General features: G+C 33.6%; 1 protein-coding gene across 3 annotated transcripts in view; it reads right to left on the reverse strand.

The window, feature by feature from the left end:
* The window catches only part of DDX46 (DEAD-box helicase 46), a 44,123-nt gene extending 26,812 nt beyond the window's left edge, over positions 1–17,311 (reverse strand). The window contains exons 1-13 of one of the 3 annotated variants that reach the window (XM_025040737.1): positions 17,113–17,311; positions 16,242–16,430; positions 14,740–14,883; positions 11,721–11,817; positions 9,678–9,843; positions 8,028–8,179; positions 7,148–7,258; positions 6,437–6,602; positions 5,625–5,745; positions 4,881–5,056; positions 3,815–3,936; positions 2,395–2,473; positions 598–680 (exon numbers count right to left, since the gene is read on the reverse strand). In XM_025040737.1, coding sequence (XP_024896505.1) covers positions 598–680; positions 2,395–2,473; positions 3,815–3,936; positions 4,881–5,056; positions 5,625–5,745; positions 6,437–6,602; positions 7,148–7,258; positions 8,028–8,179; positions 9,678–9,843; positions 11,721–11,817; positions 14,740–14,883; positions 16,242–16,430; positions 17,113–17,129 — 1,623 coding nt within the window. In that variant the 5' untranslated portion in view covers positions 17,130–17,311. Of the gene's footprint in view, positions 1–597; positions 681–2,394; positions 2,474–3,814; positions 3,937–4,880; positions 5,057–5,624; positions 5,746–6,436; positions 6,603–7,147; positions 7,262–8,027; positions 8,180–9,677; positions 9,844–11,720; positions 11,818–14,739; positions 14,884–16,241; positions 16,431–17,112 lie in introns of all 3 variants that reach the window. The other 2 variants (XM_015598118.2, XM_006923115.3) reach the window with 2 other exon arrangements.
* Between the last annotated feature and the right edge of the window lie 489 nt (positions 17,312–17,800).

Here is a 17,800-nt window from a genome sequence, read left to right on the forward strand (position 1 = left end):
AACCTTATCCCTTTCCAACACCCCATTTCTATTACTGTAGTTTGTGATTTAAAAAAAAAAGTTTTTGGCATCCATAGCACAGTGATAATTCACACTGCTCTTCTACCACCTTTTAGCATGTGTTTCTCTAAGTTTATATCACTGAAATTTGATATCTGAGCAAATAGCATGCATGAGGAATCTAAAAGTCTAAGCTTTTGGCTTCGGTTTTTCCATCTGGAGAATGTAAACAACATGTGCTATCTAGACCATGAAGCAGTTAAAGGCATGACTCAAAGCAACTTACTTGGAAGTAAACTGAAATTACAATGAAATTACAAAATATGAAAGCTCAAGCTTCTATTATTAGCATTCCAATTCTAATTTTACCAATGATGGTTTTAGATGGCTAAGGAAAGCCTGCACGAACACCTCCTGAACAAGTTTTATAAGGAATTAAAAACATAAATATCTATTTCAATTACATAAGTCCCCAACCTCCTCTACTATCATATAAGAGAAATGTATGTAAGAATTTCAAGAAACCAAATATTCCATTGTCATAGCAATTAAATGGTTTATTTTATAGGTCAAAGCATTAAGGAATTTAATGATTACCTGTGGTTCAAAACCCATGTCAAACATTCTGTCAGCTTCATCTAAAACAACATATGTCACTCTTCGAAGATTAGTGACTCGACCTAAGATGAGGGGAAAAAAAAGAAAAAGAAAACTAAAAATCAGTCACAATTCATTTTATGGCTACCAAGAACATTAAAAAACTGTAAAGGGAACTAAAATGCCTGACTTAACCAGAGGGGTAAGTTAGGTATCTTTAAACAGTGAAAAGAAATTTTGGTCTACAATGTCTTAATCTAATGGCAAATACTTTCTGACAATGGGTACATGAGGCCCTTTATTTTGTCAAACTCGTCTCTTGCATACCATCATAGGGCCTGAAGAACCTGTAAAATTCAGAAAACAGCCCTCTCCAAAACACATCATAAAACTAAGACTGAGATGAAGCATCGAGCCACATCAGCCATTATCTGACAGCATCACCTAGGAAAAAACATATTAGAGATTACAGCGTATGTGTGGAAAGCAAGTTCCAGTGCTAACTATTTCAGATGTAGAAAATCTCTATATTACTTTATAACCTACTTCTATATAGTTAGAAACTTCTAATGGGCACATCAAAACATTAATGAGAAGCTATGCAACATCATTAGGTAACTAACATATTATACACAAAATACCAAATATATTACATATGTATATTTTTCAATACAAAAATACAAATCCAATTTTATTAAGTGCTCCCACTGGTTTAAATAAATACAAAAGGCTTCTTAGCCAGTGGAAATTAAATACATACACGGGAAACCCCTTCTAAAAAATCAACACAAGCATTCTATCAATGGTTGAATCAATCACCTGGCAAAAACATGTATAGTTATTAAATATAAATCAAAAGGACAGATAATGGAAAAAGGTAAAATTAATTGAGATGAGTTTCAGGAGAAGACTTATCAATGCAGCATTGAGAAAAAACAAGGGATTATTTCACCAACATTCAACCCAAAATTTTTCATATGCTGTACAAGCGCAATGACTTATCAAACAATTTTGATGTCATTTTGGCAACTTCATGTAAAATTAGAATATATACAGAAATTCAAGCAGAATGCTATTAGAAACATGCATTACAGTTTTTAATACTCTATTATGTATATATTAACTACTGCAATGGAAACCTTTGAAAGCATTTTCTTCAAAAAATAGAAACAAGTCCAAATAAATGCTTTCTAATATTTAAGTATTTCATACTAACATCTGCAGCCCCAAGATTGGGAACAGCATTAAATTACCTACCTTTGATGGTTTAAGTCTCGGAAGCCCAGTTCTATAAATCTTGAAGGGCCTTTCTCCACAGAAGTTAAATAATGTCAACAGTTTAGTAACAGTTTTGATAGGGAATAATTTAACAAAGCACAACATATGAGCTAAAAACATGCAATATTACAAAAGATAAAATTTCTTGAAGCTGCAATATCTTAATTTTTCCAGTACTGTAAGAAAATACTAGCTCCTGTAGAGAAAAAGTCTAAATTTTACAATGAAAAAAAAAGATAATCCCCCACTCTATTAGAAGGAAAGTTAAACCAAAATTGGATTTAAAATCCAGGTAAGTGCTTAAAAGATGATGGAATTACTTCTGACAAGAAATTTTAATTAAAACTGCAAAAATATTTTGAACACTTGCAACAATGAGCTTGTTGCAATACAAAATTTAAGATATTACAGCTTTGAGAAGAAACATAGAAACCTTTTGTTGGTTTCTTGTATCTGCTTTAACAAAAATGTACAGAATTTAAAAAGGAGAAAAGAGAACAAAAAATACCCCGGACTTACCACTGTTAGCTGCTAACATGTCAATCATTCGACCAGGTGTACAAACAATAATTTCGGCACCTCTTTTCAATTCAGCAATCTAATAAAAAAGAGGAAATTTATAGTCTATTTATAACTAATGCTTATTTAAGAGATTTGAAAATACTACCTGGGGTCCTTGCACAGATCACTTATCCATAAGCTAAGACAGTGAGGCCTAATTAGAAGACTCCATAGCTTCTTGCTTAATTGTTTAGAATGATGGAGCACTATTAAAGGAACAGGTAGTGGCAACATGACGCAACATGACCACATAGTGCTATAACTTTGAAGTCAATGAAAACCAAATATTTTCACCAATTTTGACACAATCCCTTAAAACCAAGAAAGGAACATGAGAAGTAAATAAAGCAATTAAAAGATCAATGTTTTTCAAAATGAAGAGTTGTTTCCATTAGTGATAAGTTATAATCAGCGTTTTTAAAATGGAATAGAATGAAAAATATTAGAATCTGTTAGACATAAAACTTTTACTTCAATTATGTATAAATATAATATGCATGTACCAGGTTATTTTGTAAATAAATTTCTTATTCTAGGCTGTGGTCAAAAAAATTGACAAACTCAGAAAACTAAGTTCAAGTGTTTAAAATATTATTAGGTTAACAGAAGCAAATATTCCCAAAGTGGGTTCTAGAACCTGAGAACACTAGCCCTCAGAAAGGTTTTGTGGTTAAATAAGTTCAAAAATGCCATTTAATTTATCCCATTTTTCTAGCAATACAATATATATTGGCTTACTAAAGACTAATAAATCTTGGAAAAAATCTGTTATAATTTTGTATAATCCAACATTTCCAAAGCTTATTTGATCACAGAACCCAGGTTTTTCCTTCTTCTAGTTTAAACAAAATATCCAATGACTATCATTCTTTAAAAGACACTTGAAGAAATGTCAAACTAGAAAGAGTGAATGAAGGTATATTTAAATAATTCTTGCTAAAAATCATTTAAGAATGCAGATGAAACTGATATTAATGCATCCCACTTATCACCACCTTTCAAAGATCCCAAGCAAAAGAGAGAAAATAAAGGCTGGTCCAATCTAGGTTCCAGGACAAACTATGTCTTCTTAACTCTTAAAGACTTTGGTCAACTTGCTTAACCTTTCTGAACATTTATCTGTAAAATGGAAAAAAAAAAAAATCTGCCTTCCTTGAGCAAAGAAAGACGAAGAGGAAAGGGAAAGCTAAGGTATCAGAACAACTCAAAAATTCCAAAATATTAACATTTACATTCTTACTATTATTTTCACACCTCATGCTTTTTCAGATTGTAGAAGCAATCACTATAAAAAATGCTAAAACAAAAACTCACTTTTAAATTATTAAATCACTCAATTTAAGAAAATGAAAAATCTAAATGTTCATTTTATAAATACCTGCTCACTGATTCCTGTTCCTCCATAAACACAGACAACTCTAAGTCCCAAGGTCTTTGAAAATTTTTTACATTCTTTAGTAATCTGTAAAGCCAGTTCTCGGGTTGGAGTCATGATGACAGCTGAAAAGATAAATATGTCAAAAGCCTAACCACCAAAATTCTTAAGACTATGCTTTAAAGTGTTAAATTTAACTTCAGCAATAAAGTTTAAATCTCTTTGTCTAATTGTTGTTTCTGTTTTGTTTTCTGCACCTCTGAAAACCTATTTCAAAAGCTTTATAATAGTAGAGATTGTGGGGAAGGTTAATTTTAAGTAGATTTTAAGAACATGCTATAGGAAGATAAATCAGATTTAAATGCCTATGCAACCATCAAGAAAATACCTGGTTGAAAAGAATGCAAATCATTCTCAACTGCAAATCACAGAGCAAAGATAATCAAACGACTCACTGTGCCATTGAGCCATTCCACTGCTTCCGGAAACAACTTTGGTCTGAGGGGCACAGATAGAGGAAAAATATACTATGCCCTCTTTTTTTCAAGAGAAGAACTGGTAACAACTTTCCAAAACCCTATCCGAATTTGCAGAACAGATCTCTACCAAATGAATCAAGAAATGTGAATCTGAAGACTAAGTCCTGAATGAAATGCTGGCACTATCCAGCCTTTTAAGGCCAAAAAAAGAAAATACATTTAAAATACATTGCCCTACAATCTTCTATGTTGAGTTTATATATCCACTGATACTGGGATTAAGAACAAACCTCAACATAAAAAAACAGATAGATGCACGAGGAGTCTACCTGCCGAGTCAGAGTTTAAAAACTGAGCTGTGCCAGGAGAGGCTGTTTTTGTACTTCTGAGATGTCACTCCAGAGCTCTGAAGATTCTCACTCCACCTGCTGGTAAGGGGAAATCAGCCCCAAAGTGCCAAATTTATAGAGGAAATGTATATAAAGACATCTTTATGTTATAATTAAGAACAACATAAAGTATCGGGTCTTTCTGATTAACTGACAACAAAATCGTTATCTGAAAAAGTAGTTTAATGAAAGAATTTGTACCTATCGGCCCCTCTCCTTCTTCTAATGACCTCTGATCCATGATGTGTCTAAACATGGGCAACAGAAAAGCAATGGTCTTTCCACTTCCCGTCTTGGCAATACCAATCAAATCTCGTCCAGACATAATAGCAGGGATCGCCTGGGTTTGGATTGGTGTGGGCTTTTCATAGCCATGCCTTAAAAAGCAAACCAAAAGAAGACAAGGTAAAAGTTGAGATCTCTGGGGCTCTCAAAGTTCAAGAGTAAGATTTCCCAAAAATGTGGTATTTTCCATACAATGAAATATTATTTGGCAACAAGGAATAAAAACACTGACACATTCTATATCATGGATGAACTCTGAAAATATTGTGCTAAGTAAAAGAAGTCAGTCACAAAAAACTACACTGGTACGCTCCCATTTATATGAAATAACCAAAATAGCCAAATCTATAGACAAGAGGTTAGTGGTTGCCTAGGGTGGAGAAGAAGGGAGATGACTGACCATTAATGGACACAGGTCTCTTTTGGGGATGATAAAAATGTTCTAAAATTAGTTTATGGTGAGAACTGTATAACTCCACGAATACACTAAAAAATCATTGAATTGTACACTTTAAAGGGTCAATTTTATGAAGCTATTTAAGAAAAAACAAATCAGTTTTTCTATTTGAGTAAAATTATAACCAAAGGAGATATTTGTGTGAAAGGGCTACTTTGGAGTAGCAAGACTTTGCAAAATGTGGACAACCACTATCCACTTACTTTTTGAGAGAATTTAAGATCTTCATGGAAATTCCACACTGGACCCAAGATTTAATTGGTTTGGGGCAACCTTTCCCCTTGACAGTAATGCCCTCCATTTCCAACCGAAATACATTCACTTCTACAAAACAAAATCCAGATTAAAAACTCTTATGGTTCTACTGGTGCCTTCTATTTTTCAATTAGGCACGGTAAGATTTAGAGCCTCCGTTTTTTTTTAGTGCTACCCAAGATTATTCCATAGAAAAGCTATAGGACAAAGCACTGAAATCTCAGTGAGTTAAAGCGATTACTGTTGCAACCAACTAGAGATGAAAAGAAGTATCTTAATTTCTACAACTGGCTTTTGTCTTAAACTGCACCAGCAATAAAAGACCAATGACTGACAAGTACTACAACCACTTCTTTTCTAAGCAAGAGTTGCCCAGATTATCCTTATTCTACCATTACACAGATTCACATTGGTTCCTAACACTCAAATCCCAGAAGGAAAAGGCTAATAACAGTATTTTATTTGCTAACCTCACATGGAAAGTATTTTCAATCATAAAAATCTCACCTACATGAACCAAACTAATTTTGTTCATTTTTTATACTTCCAAAAACACATAGATTTCTCACAGCTCTGAATCTCTGCAGATGATTTTCCCACTTTCTACAATGACTTCTCAACTTCTAGTTCCCTCTCTCGCTTCTCCAGGTAAGCCAAGCAAATTCTCTCTACTCATGTATCAACTCACATTCCTCCCGGACAAAAAAGTGAATCCTCCTCTGTTCCCACAATAAGCAGTAAATGAATAAAAGCATTTTACCCTCTTGAGACATTTTTGCTAGCTCTGGAACTTCAACATAAAAGTTTTTTCTGAATGGTTCATATTCAATCTTTCCATGATCTACTGGTTCTAGAAGCTTTCTCTGTTTGGTTTGATAGCCTGTAAGGGCTGTCTGAAGATCAACTTCTTCCTCCTCTGAAGAGTACTACAATTTTGGGGGAAAAAAAAAAAAAGAAAAGAGTTAAATCCATTACTATTTTTTCTTTATATGAAGGAATCCTAGTTTTTAAAATCACCCTCTTCTAGAAAATATCTTTTGGGTTTTATTTTTTTACTTTCTGACTTTCTCAACTTTTTCCTTTTTTCTTTCCCCTTATAGAAAGTTATAACAATATAAAACGAAAATAATAAAATAATTCTAATATGGCTTTAATGAAGTTTTGCTATATTTCTCCCTAGAGAAATCTTTATGTGCATGTTAATAGAAAGAAAATTCATTTTGACTTCCTCTCTTTCCTTATTTTGCGTTGAGATGAGCTGATGAAGGGCAAGGGGGAATCAAAATGTGGGCATACAGAGGGTCAAAGATGTCAGAATGCTATACCAACTGGATATTCAGCTACAATGCTACTGAGAATAGCAAGAATTCTCCAACAGTAGTTTGAATATAGGAAAAGCACATTTCCATCAGTCTTTCTAATAAATACTTCTAGGGTAGTATCATGAACAAAATTAAAACTGAAGAATTACCTCCATGGCATCCTGGTCATTCTCCATCAGCTCACCTTTCTTCTTATCAGAATCTACAACAGCTTTTTTGGTTGTCACAACAGTGACAACTTTTGTGACCGTTGGCCCGGACTTCTGAAATAAAAAAGGAATATAAAATATTTTGCAAAGCTGAAATACAAATTACATGCCAGCTGACACACAATGATAACTGCCATAATTTATAATTCGAATAAAAGTTGTTAGCGTCACCTTAATGAACACACAAAAAGTAGTCTTAATTTGTTTAAATGTTAAAATAAAATATATTCATGTTATTTTATAATACATTAATATGTAGTTTATTGCACAACATATAATTTTATATAATATTATGTAATATAATTTATTTAAAAATACTACTAAACGGTACTTTTCACTCATTTGACAAGCCAGACTCTGTTCTAGGAGTTTAGGATAAATCAATAAAACAGTAAAAGTCACTGCTCTTGAGGAGCTTTTATTTTAGAAGAAGGGGCAAACAATAAACATGATAAAAAAAAATTACATTCCATAATTTGTCAAAATGTAATAAATGCTACTAAAATGAAAAACAGACTAGGATACAGAGGATAGAAGTATGAAAGTGCTGAAGAAGTCTGGAGAGGACCTACTGAGAAGGCAACAAGAAGCAAAGGTACTAAACGAAGATGATAATGCTGAGACTGACTTCTGAAATAAGAACACGTACAGTTAAAATTCACTAGCATCTATGGTACTTAGAAAAAGTACTGGTATTTCTAGGATACGGGAGGAAACAAAAACATTATATAAAGTCATGCAAGTCAGTAGTTGGTCAATGTAACAATGAAATCAAGTTATTCAAGTAGGAACATAAATCTTTAAAAAGAAAATTCCATACCTTTTCATTTCCTCCACCACCTTTTACACTTCTCATATTAAACTTTTTTACTTCCTCTTTCACTTCTTCCATGTAAGCATCTAATGGATCTAACTCCTCACCTTCCATTTCATTTCCTTCCTTTTCAGCTTCTGCAGGATCATCTTCATCATCTTAAATTTTAGAAAACACTTCTTTGTTCACATTTCAAAAGGAAATACTTCACAATCCAACCACACCCTACCATTCTAACCTTTTCTCGCTACCCAAATATCCTGTTTTCCAATTAACCAAGGTACACTGCAGTTCGAATACTCGTATTTAGAAGTTTTTAAATTAAGCATGTAGTTTTTAATAATGATACAAGAAACAAATTATAATAAATTATAAATTATTAAATTGACAAGAAGCAAAAAGGTTAATTATACCTAAAAAAAAAATAGATGTCCAGTATTAAATCTTACAACTACACTACTAAAAGCAGAACTTCTTTCTACTAACTGATATGCTTCTTTTTCTTCCAATTAGCTTTTTTTAAATCAAAGAAAAAATAGTAACGCCTTCTTAATTCAAGACAATCTAACTTTTTCTACGTAACCAAGACATCACCACTACTTAAAGATACAATCCATTCATCTATTTGAACTACTCTGTGGAACTTTCAGAGAAAATAATTCATAGGAATTTTCTCAGAAAATGGAGTAAAATTCCATTTTCCTATAAAATTCCACATTTTTCCTCCTTACTAAAACCTCAAAAGTTAAAATCAGCTATGGAGGGGAAATGTTTGTTAAGACATTAAAAAATGAGAGGAAAGACCTGAAAACATGCCCTTAATTTACTCTCATTACTAACATTCTTATTTGTAGTAAAAAGCAAAAAGCTATTTACTATGCCATAAGCACCCAACTCACCTCTCTAAAGTAAAACTAGTGATCCTTACCGAACACTAATTTACAATTTTAAATTTATCATAAATATTTAAAGAGGCATTTAAAACCACCATATGAATCCAGCAATTCCAGTTCTAAGCATATACTCCAAAAAACAGAATGCAGGGACTCAAACGGATACTTGCACACCAATATTCACAGCAGCATTATTCACCATATTATTCACAGCCAAAAGGTGTAAACAACCCATATATCTAACAGATGAACAGGCAAACAAAATGTGGTATATACATACGATGGATTATTATTCAGCCATAAAAAGGAATGGAATTCTCATACATGCTATAACATGGATGAACCCTGAAGACATTATGCTAAGTGAAATAAGCTAGACACAAAGAATAAATATTGTATGGTTCCACTTTCATGAATTACCTAGATAGGCAAATTCACAGAGGCAGAAAGCAGAACAGAAGAACCAGGGATGAGGTGGGGAGGCAGCCATAGGATTAGGAATTATTTCATAGGTACAGAGTTCCTGTTTGGATGATGAGAAAAGTTCTGGCAATGGATAGTGGTAATGGTCACACAACACTGAGAATGTATTTAATGCCACTGAATTGTACACTTAAAAATGGTTAAAATGGTAAACACTGTTATATATATTTTTCCACAATAAAAAATGGCCTTAAAAATCCTAATATAAAATATTACTCATGATTCTAGAATATTCTACATAAATTGCTATATAGACTATCAGTCTAACAAATGAATGTACCATCGTCATCTTCTAAACTCCATTTTTTCCCTTGTTTCATTTCTTCAATTTCCTTTTTCAGTTCCCCTATGTTTTCCATGGCCTTTTTGCGTTGCTCTTCTCGCCATTTTTCTACTCTTTCTTTTCGCTTTCTCATTTCTTCTTCCAGCTTATTTTGGTCAAAGTTCTTGAGGGGAAAAAAGAAAGAAAGAGAGGAAAGCAAGGATTAACAATTTCACTCCAAGTGACATTCCAAGTAATTTCTCCAATGTATAAAAAAGGAAAAAAAATAGATGTATATACAAACTCCTATATTAAGACCAGATTAAGATGTGTGTGTCTTTTTTAAATATATCCATGAATATACCAGCAAAATGAAATCACAAAAAAGCATTAACTAAGAAAGCAGATGTACTTCAAACACCATAAATTAATCTTTTTAGTTACAAGCAATATATACACATGAATTCAATTTCTTCCTCAAAGTAGAAACTAAATGAATTATCGGCAAAGTTCTCTACTTATTAGTTATTCTCAACTTTAAATCCTCTGAACTCCTCCAGGACTGCCTCAATAAAAAGCATTTTTCAACATGATTAAGGATTAATCATGGTCTTCTGTAGCCTTCAGGTCTAAAGTTCTTAGAAACAGCCATTCTAAAGCCCTTATCAAGATTATTAATAATATTCTTAGGAGGGGACAGCAAGTCATTTTCATAGCCATAATCAGCAACTTAAAGATTAAGCATTATAAAAGTCAAAATTTTATATATATGTTACTATTATAGATAGGTATGAAAATATATATGTAAAAAACAGTCAAAGAGAATATTACAAAATTGTAATGGTGATGGTGTTTCAGGCACCTGGCATTACAGAGAATTATTTCTGATTTTCCAAATATCTTATAATACAGTTACATAATACTTATATTTTAAAAATAAATTTCTTAAACAAAAAAGCTTTGCTCTTGAATTTATATTCTTATTTTTAATATAATTTATAATATTCCATCCTCTGTAAAGATAAGCCCCAAAAAACTTGTGCTTTTTTCGAGGTCACTCAGTCATTCAACAGAAAAAAAACTGGATCAGAAACCAGATCCCCTCTGACTGCTCCTGCTGTATCCTTTCTTAGCTATCCTGCTCAGCAAGCAGGTCCCAGCTCCCTTAAAAAAAAAAAAAGGAACACTAAAAACATAGAAGAAACACAAAATAACAAAACAAGGTATGAGTAGGCAATTCAAAAAAAGTGCAGAAGGTAATTAAACTTAAAATACATTACATATTATAAATTTATATTATGTTCATAGTATTTAAAACTATTCACTCACATATTGGTAAAAGTTAAATTTTGAAATTCTCATGTCGGCAAGGAAGCATGGAAACAGACATTTTCATATGTCTATATCATAAGTCTACTTATATAACTTTTCTGGAAAGCAATTTGATACTATTTACCAAATTGTTAAATATATATACCCACTGATAAAGCCATTTCACTGATACCAATTTACCTTATTCTATATTCACAAAAGGCATATGTACAAGGATTAATGCACCATTGTTTGTAACTGCAGACTGAAAACAACCTAAATAACCATCAAGTGATCTCTCCCTATCTTGTTTCTAAAGAAGTCTATGCAGGTATTTAAATTAATCAACCATATCTATGCATGCAGCTATTTAATGATCTCCAATATATAACAAATGAAAATAGCAAGGTATTCTACTTCTAAGTTGGATGGTGGGTATACGGCTGCTTATTATTCTTAAGACTTTATATATTGATAAAATAATTTATAATTTAAAAATGAACAAAAACAAGGTACAGAATGGTGTATATGGTATGATCATATTTTCTAAGTAAAAACAGATAATGTGTATAAATATGCAACTTTTATCAGAAAAAAAATTTTCTCATGGGTACAACTATTATTTTATGTTTATCTTTTATATGTTATTTATTCAAAATAAAACAGCATTAAAAAAACAAATAAGAACTTGTCATTGCAGAAAAGTTTGCTATTATATAATTATTTGATTATTTATGTTAGTAAACATACTCCGGCATCTTTTTCTTTTTCATCCTCCTTGTCATCTTTGTCTTTTTTCTTCTCTTTAGAACTTTCCCCACTATCTGTTTTCTCTTTGGACCTAGACCTACCAAAAAAGAGAGAGAGAGAGAGACATCATTTATTTGTGTTTGGAAATATTCATTTTAAAAAGACTTGTACTTTACTTTTTAGGTAAGAAAGAAACTTTCAAGAGTCAACTGCATTTTTATATTCCATTAATAAACACTTTGGAAATATAATGAAAAAATAATGCCCTGACACTAATTGCAAATATTATTAAATACTGTAAATTCACATAAGAAAAACTGGACATATTATATAAAAATTATAAAATTTAAATAGGTGAGGTAAAATTTAACAAATGGACAAATACAGCAAGACATTAATATTCTATAATTTATATATGCAATACTTGAAATCCCAATAGGTCTATATTTTGACCCTACCTATGGTATCTTAAAATGAATAAAATTTAATTTTAATGTTATCAAATTAGTTAATTTTTTTTTTTTTTTATGATCAGTGCTTTTAAAAGTACCTTAGAAATCCTTTCAGATTTGGTCAAAATACCCAGAGATAAATAAGACATTCTTTAGTATAAACTTCAAAAATATTTTACCATCTAATTTACAGTTTTACCATCTAATTTGGTCTTTAATCTGCATAGAAATGCTTTCTGTGTACAGAATGAGGTAGGCAGTCCTATATCATTCTAGGATACCAAATGACCACAGCACCATTTATTGAAAAACCTTTTTCCCACTAATTATGTCACCACTGTCATTTATCAAATAACCATGTATGTGTGGATGTTTCTCAACTCTATATTGTTCCTTCTGATCCATTTGTCTACCCCCACACTAAAACCACACTATCTTAATTTCTATAACTTTATGAGAATTGTTGGTATCTTGTTGGCTCTTCAAGAGTGTTTGTCCTCTGCATTTCAAATTTTACAAGTTTTTCAAATACATTTCTATCCATGTCTGTTAATGACCTTTAAACATGAATATATGTTGAAGTTAATAAAACACCTTCCCTGACTCTACTTAAATAAGCATGACTTTTCTCCTTTAATCTTATGAATATAGAGCATTACACACTGATTTTCTAATGTTAAATCAATTTTCCATTCCTGGAATAAATCCAACTAGCTCATGATTGTTATCTTTTTTACATATTGGTGGATTTGGTGTGCTACTCTTTATGTTTAGATTGAATATAGACTATAATTTTCTTTTTACTAACAGCTCTTGTCAGGTTTAATTACCTATGTTCCTCTCAATTCATAAAGTAAATTTTTCTTCTTTCTTAAGTCTCTGTCAAAAGTATCATTACAGAGAGAAAAGACAAACTAGAGTAAAAAAATACATTTGCCACTCATATAACTGACAAAAAACAACTATTCAGGATTATTTAAAAACAAAACCAAAATCCTATAAATTCATTTTTTTCAATTACAGTTGACATTCAATATTATATTAGTTTCAAGTGTACAGCATAATGATTAGACATTTATATAATTTACAAAGTGATTTCTTTGATAATATAAATCCATTTTTAAAGAGAGAAACAACACAATAGGAAAATGAATAAAAGATGTACATGTACTTCAGAAAAGAGGAAATGTGAATGACCAATAAACGTATGAAACGATGTTCAATCTCATTAGCAATCAAGAAAATGCAAATTAAAACCACAATGATATTGGTATTAGATATCTATCCACTCAATTAACAAAAACTAAAAGGACTGACAATACCAAATACTGGCAAGGGTATGGAGCAATTTCATATACTGCTACTGGGAGTTTAATTAGTACATACTCTTTGGAAAGTATCTGGGATTACTTAGTAAAAATAAAGTTATGTTTATTCTACAACCATGTAATTTCACTTATAGATAATAGACTCTAGGAAAATTCATGCACTTGTATACTAGGATTATACACACAAAAATGTTCATAATAGCCCAAAAGTTAAAACCACCCAAACATCTAGCTCAGTAGAATGGGTTAATAATGGTACATTTATACTACATAATAGTATTCAGCAATGAAAATGTACTACTTCTATAAGCAATGCAGATGAGTTTCAAACAACGTTGAGTAAAGACACAAAATACATGACTCATTCATGTAAAGTTAAAAAAACACAGAAGTCTAAACTACTCTTTTTCCAGATACAAACGCAGCCATACAAAGAAATTACCAGCACAGAAGTCAGGAGTGATTTTATCCAGGGAAGTAGATAGCTGAGTTAGAGAAGGAATGTGGAGGGCTTCTGGGGGTAATGTCAATGTTCTTGACCTTAGTGGTGGTTACATGGATGTTGCTTTATAATTATTTAATAAACTGCATGTTTATATTTTATTCACTTTTCTGAATTTACGTATTTTTTAACTTAAAATAACCCCAATAGGCATTATTACACTGACCTTGGTAAAATAAAAATAAAATTTAAAAAGTGAAATAAACAACATGGGGAAAATACTCATGACTAATACGATGACCATATATCAACCATCCTAGGACACCACTTTAAAAACAACAGGCAAAGAACAAACCACTGACAAGAGAACCATAAAGAGTAAACAGATTATGTCTAATATAAATATTTCAAATCGAAACATGTACATTTAATTTACAAAAGCAAAGTCCACTCATAAGGAATGTATACCATGAATTAAAGTTATCTGCCAATCAATGTCAGAAATACTAAATAAATAATTTCAAAGGAATAAACATAGTTCCTACAGAAATGTTTATGAAACATATTTCTGACCAATAGTAGGTATTAAATAAAGGTACAATGTATTGAGTGCAGAATCTAGTACTTTCCGATTGAATTATAAGCTTTAAAACCTATTAAAATAAAATTCAGCCAACAATTCATGATAGGAGCCAAACTCAGTAATTATTTTTAAAGGTTTTTTTTTTTTTTTAAATAAAGAATAGGGAAGACAGTTCCCAACCTGCATGACAGATACAGCGCAATGTTAACATTACCTATTCTCGGCTTTCTTGCTTTTATTGCCAGGACTGGAAGATCGGGATCGCCGGCCCCGGCTTCTACTCCTCGAGCGCCTCCTGTCTCGACTTCGAGATCGTCTTCGCTCTCGACTTCTGTCTCTCTCTCTACTTCTGGAACGCCTGAAAAGGGGACACTTTTCATATAGTCTATGATCAAGTGGAACTATTTCAGATTACGGTTCTGTTCCATCTTGAAAGAAGCTTCTTAATTTTTACCATTATTAAAGGAAGAGATTTCAATTAACTATCAAACTGGCTAAATAGGGAACAAGTAATGCCAATTCTTACAAGTGGTCAATGAAAAAATATAAGGATACTAATTTCAAATGATGTTTATTGAAAATCATGTCAAGTCTACAATAATAACTATTTGAAATCTATGGCCTATAATAGAACATCTAAATTTCAAAAACAGCCTAAACCTAAGTATAAGGATGGACAAAATGGGGCTGTGGAAAGATCAGATAGGAAGATAAGGAGACAAGAATACCTGTCTGCTGCTGCTACTAACTAGTGATATGATATGGAGCAGATGAACTCTCTGAGTCTCAGTTTCCTCATCTATAAAATATGGAGACTTCACGAGATAATCTCAAAATCCTTCTTGTTCCAAAATCTTGTGAGTCTACTTTCATACCAACAAAGTGAAAGGCCAAATCTTAAATGACCAATTTCCCTTGTTAAAGTACTTAACTGAACTGTATGAAACTGTTCCTGAGACCACTTAATATGAAATTGAGTAAGCTGGCACTATCCATTGTCAAGGGTCAATATTTTCCCTGAGTACTATCTAATACCTTTCAAATCTCTCCTTCCAACGTTTGGAAAAAAAAAATTAAAGTTCTTTCTGTGATTAGTTCACAATAACTGTAAAACCATGTCTTCTTTCCTATTTTAACAAGTAACTTAAAATTTTGTTTATTTGTTTAATTTTTGGGTGTGTGAAGAAAATTTTTATTTAAAGACTGTTTTTCACCCCCAGAAAGATTATGGCTGCTTGGCTGGTGCAAGGTCTATGTAATCAAGTAAAAGTAAAATAAAAATTAGGCTGTTCTTTGGTTTGAATTTAAAATAGTTTCAAACAGTAGGCAGGGCTTGGAGAGTACTCTGCCCTGTTTCCTTCTGTTGGCTTTTAGGCTGCTCTGAACACAGTGGTCAGCTTTCTTGAGACAGAATTAGAATAGAACCCCTTGATGGCATATTACTATACCTTTTGCTTCTTTTTTTAAACCTTTCTCAAGGGGACTTTCAAAGGTTCTCTTTGGAAAACAGAAAATACAGCCTAAAGTCTCCAAACTTAAAATACTGCTTGAGGGTCTTTGTTCTAGGCGAATCACTTCTGGACCTAATTAAACATGCTAAAGCAGAAGGTCTGTAAAGGGGCCACTAAATTCTAGTCCAAAACACCCTTCTGAAGAAGCCCAATTTAGCTGAGAAGGCTCAACTTATTATGGCTTATTTGGAAATTAATGTCCTACCTCAGACGCTTCCTGTCTCTTGATCGAGATCTTCTTTTATCCCTGCTACGAGACCTCTCTCTTCTTCTATCTCTATCTCTGCTTCTAGACCGTCTGTCATCTCCACGTTTACTTCTTTTGTCTGAGGGTGAGCGACTTCTAGATCGACTTCCAGAGCGTCCCCGTGATGCTGATCGTTTCCGATAGTGGCTAGAATATCAAGTTAAAGATTAAGTTTAGCAAACAGGTTCTACTTTATTTTATTTATTTAATTACATTTTTCCAAAAAACAAAAAAACCTCAGCAGACAAAATAAATTAGAGGAAAGCATGAACCTTCCCACTACAGCACATGTGAGGGGCTGGGGGACAAACTGTCTTGAAAGGGAAGCAAAGTCAGTAAACAAAACAGACCAAACTCCTGCCTTTGGGCCCCAAGTAACTGGCATTCTGTAAAAGAAGAGACAACAGGCAAGTAAAAAAATATACATATGCCATGTGGTGCCGTAGAGAAACAGATGAAAGAGAATGCGAAGTAGGTGTGCTCTTTTATACTAGAGCAGTATGAGAAAAGAAAATTATAGTCTATACTCAATCTAAACATAAAGATAAACATATCGAATCCAACAACATATAAATAAGATAACACAATCATCAATTACTCCAGAGGCACGAACTGGTGGATAGTAGTGCGGGGGAACCCTGTGCCTGTCGTCTGCCCAAGTACAGCCACTCCTTCAACCAAGATCCCCCAACCCTTTCAGTGGATTCGGGCAGAGCTGGCTGCACGTGGGGCCCGGCCAGGCCTGGTCCCGCGGCCACCTTAACTCCCGCCTCTTCCCCGCCTCCAAGGAAGCCGCTGGCCTGCTGGCCCGCTCAACGCGCCGCCTCACCGTGACTCCCGGCCCATGCTATCGGCCGCAGGAAAGCGCTGGTCTTCGAGACGACGCGCAGGGTAACCGGACAAAGGAGTAGGCCACACTGCCCTCCGCTCGCTAGGAGAGCAGCAGCACTAAGTCGTGGCAGCAGCTATACAGCAGCGGCAGCCATCCGAGCGCGGCCAACGAAAACAGGACGTGCTGGCGCCGGCAGCAGGACGGAAAAGGCGCGCCGGAAGCTGCCGCCTCCTCACAGCGCCGCCTCTTGGCTGGAGGCTGCACAGCGCCAGCCTCGGCCCCCCGCATCCTCCCCACTCCAAAAAAAGCCTTAGTGGGATCTTCCCTGCACTGCCGAGCGAGGCCCCGCGCGTTGGAGCGATGCAGCGGGGCGCCTCACCCTTGCAGGCCCTAGGAGGGTCTTTCCTGCAAGGGTCACCGAAGCGCCATATCGTATCCTGGAGCTGTCCCAGGACCTATACTGACATCTGCCTTAACCTGCGCTAAGTGATGCTACAAACATCTCTATTCGCTCTCATTCATTTATGCATTAATTCATTTATATACATTATTTGTCTAGCGTGTACTAAATTCCGGCGAGCTTACCATCTATCTAGTGGAGGACATAGACATTACAAAAACACAAGCAGATGTAATATAACAAGAGATTCCACTGTAAAGGGTGCAGAAAGAGTTCCCTGAGTAA

Source organism: Pteropus alecto, unplaced genomic scaffold, assembly GCF_000325575.1.
Source record: "Pteropus alecto unplaced genomic scaffold, ASM32557v1 scaffold78, whole genome shotgun sequence".
Classification (NCBI taxonomy): domain Eukaryota; kingdom Metazoa; phylum Chordata; class Mammalia; order Chiroptera; family Pteropodidae; genus Pteropus; species Pteropus alecto.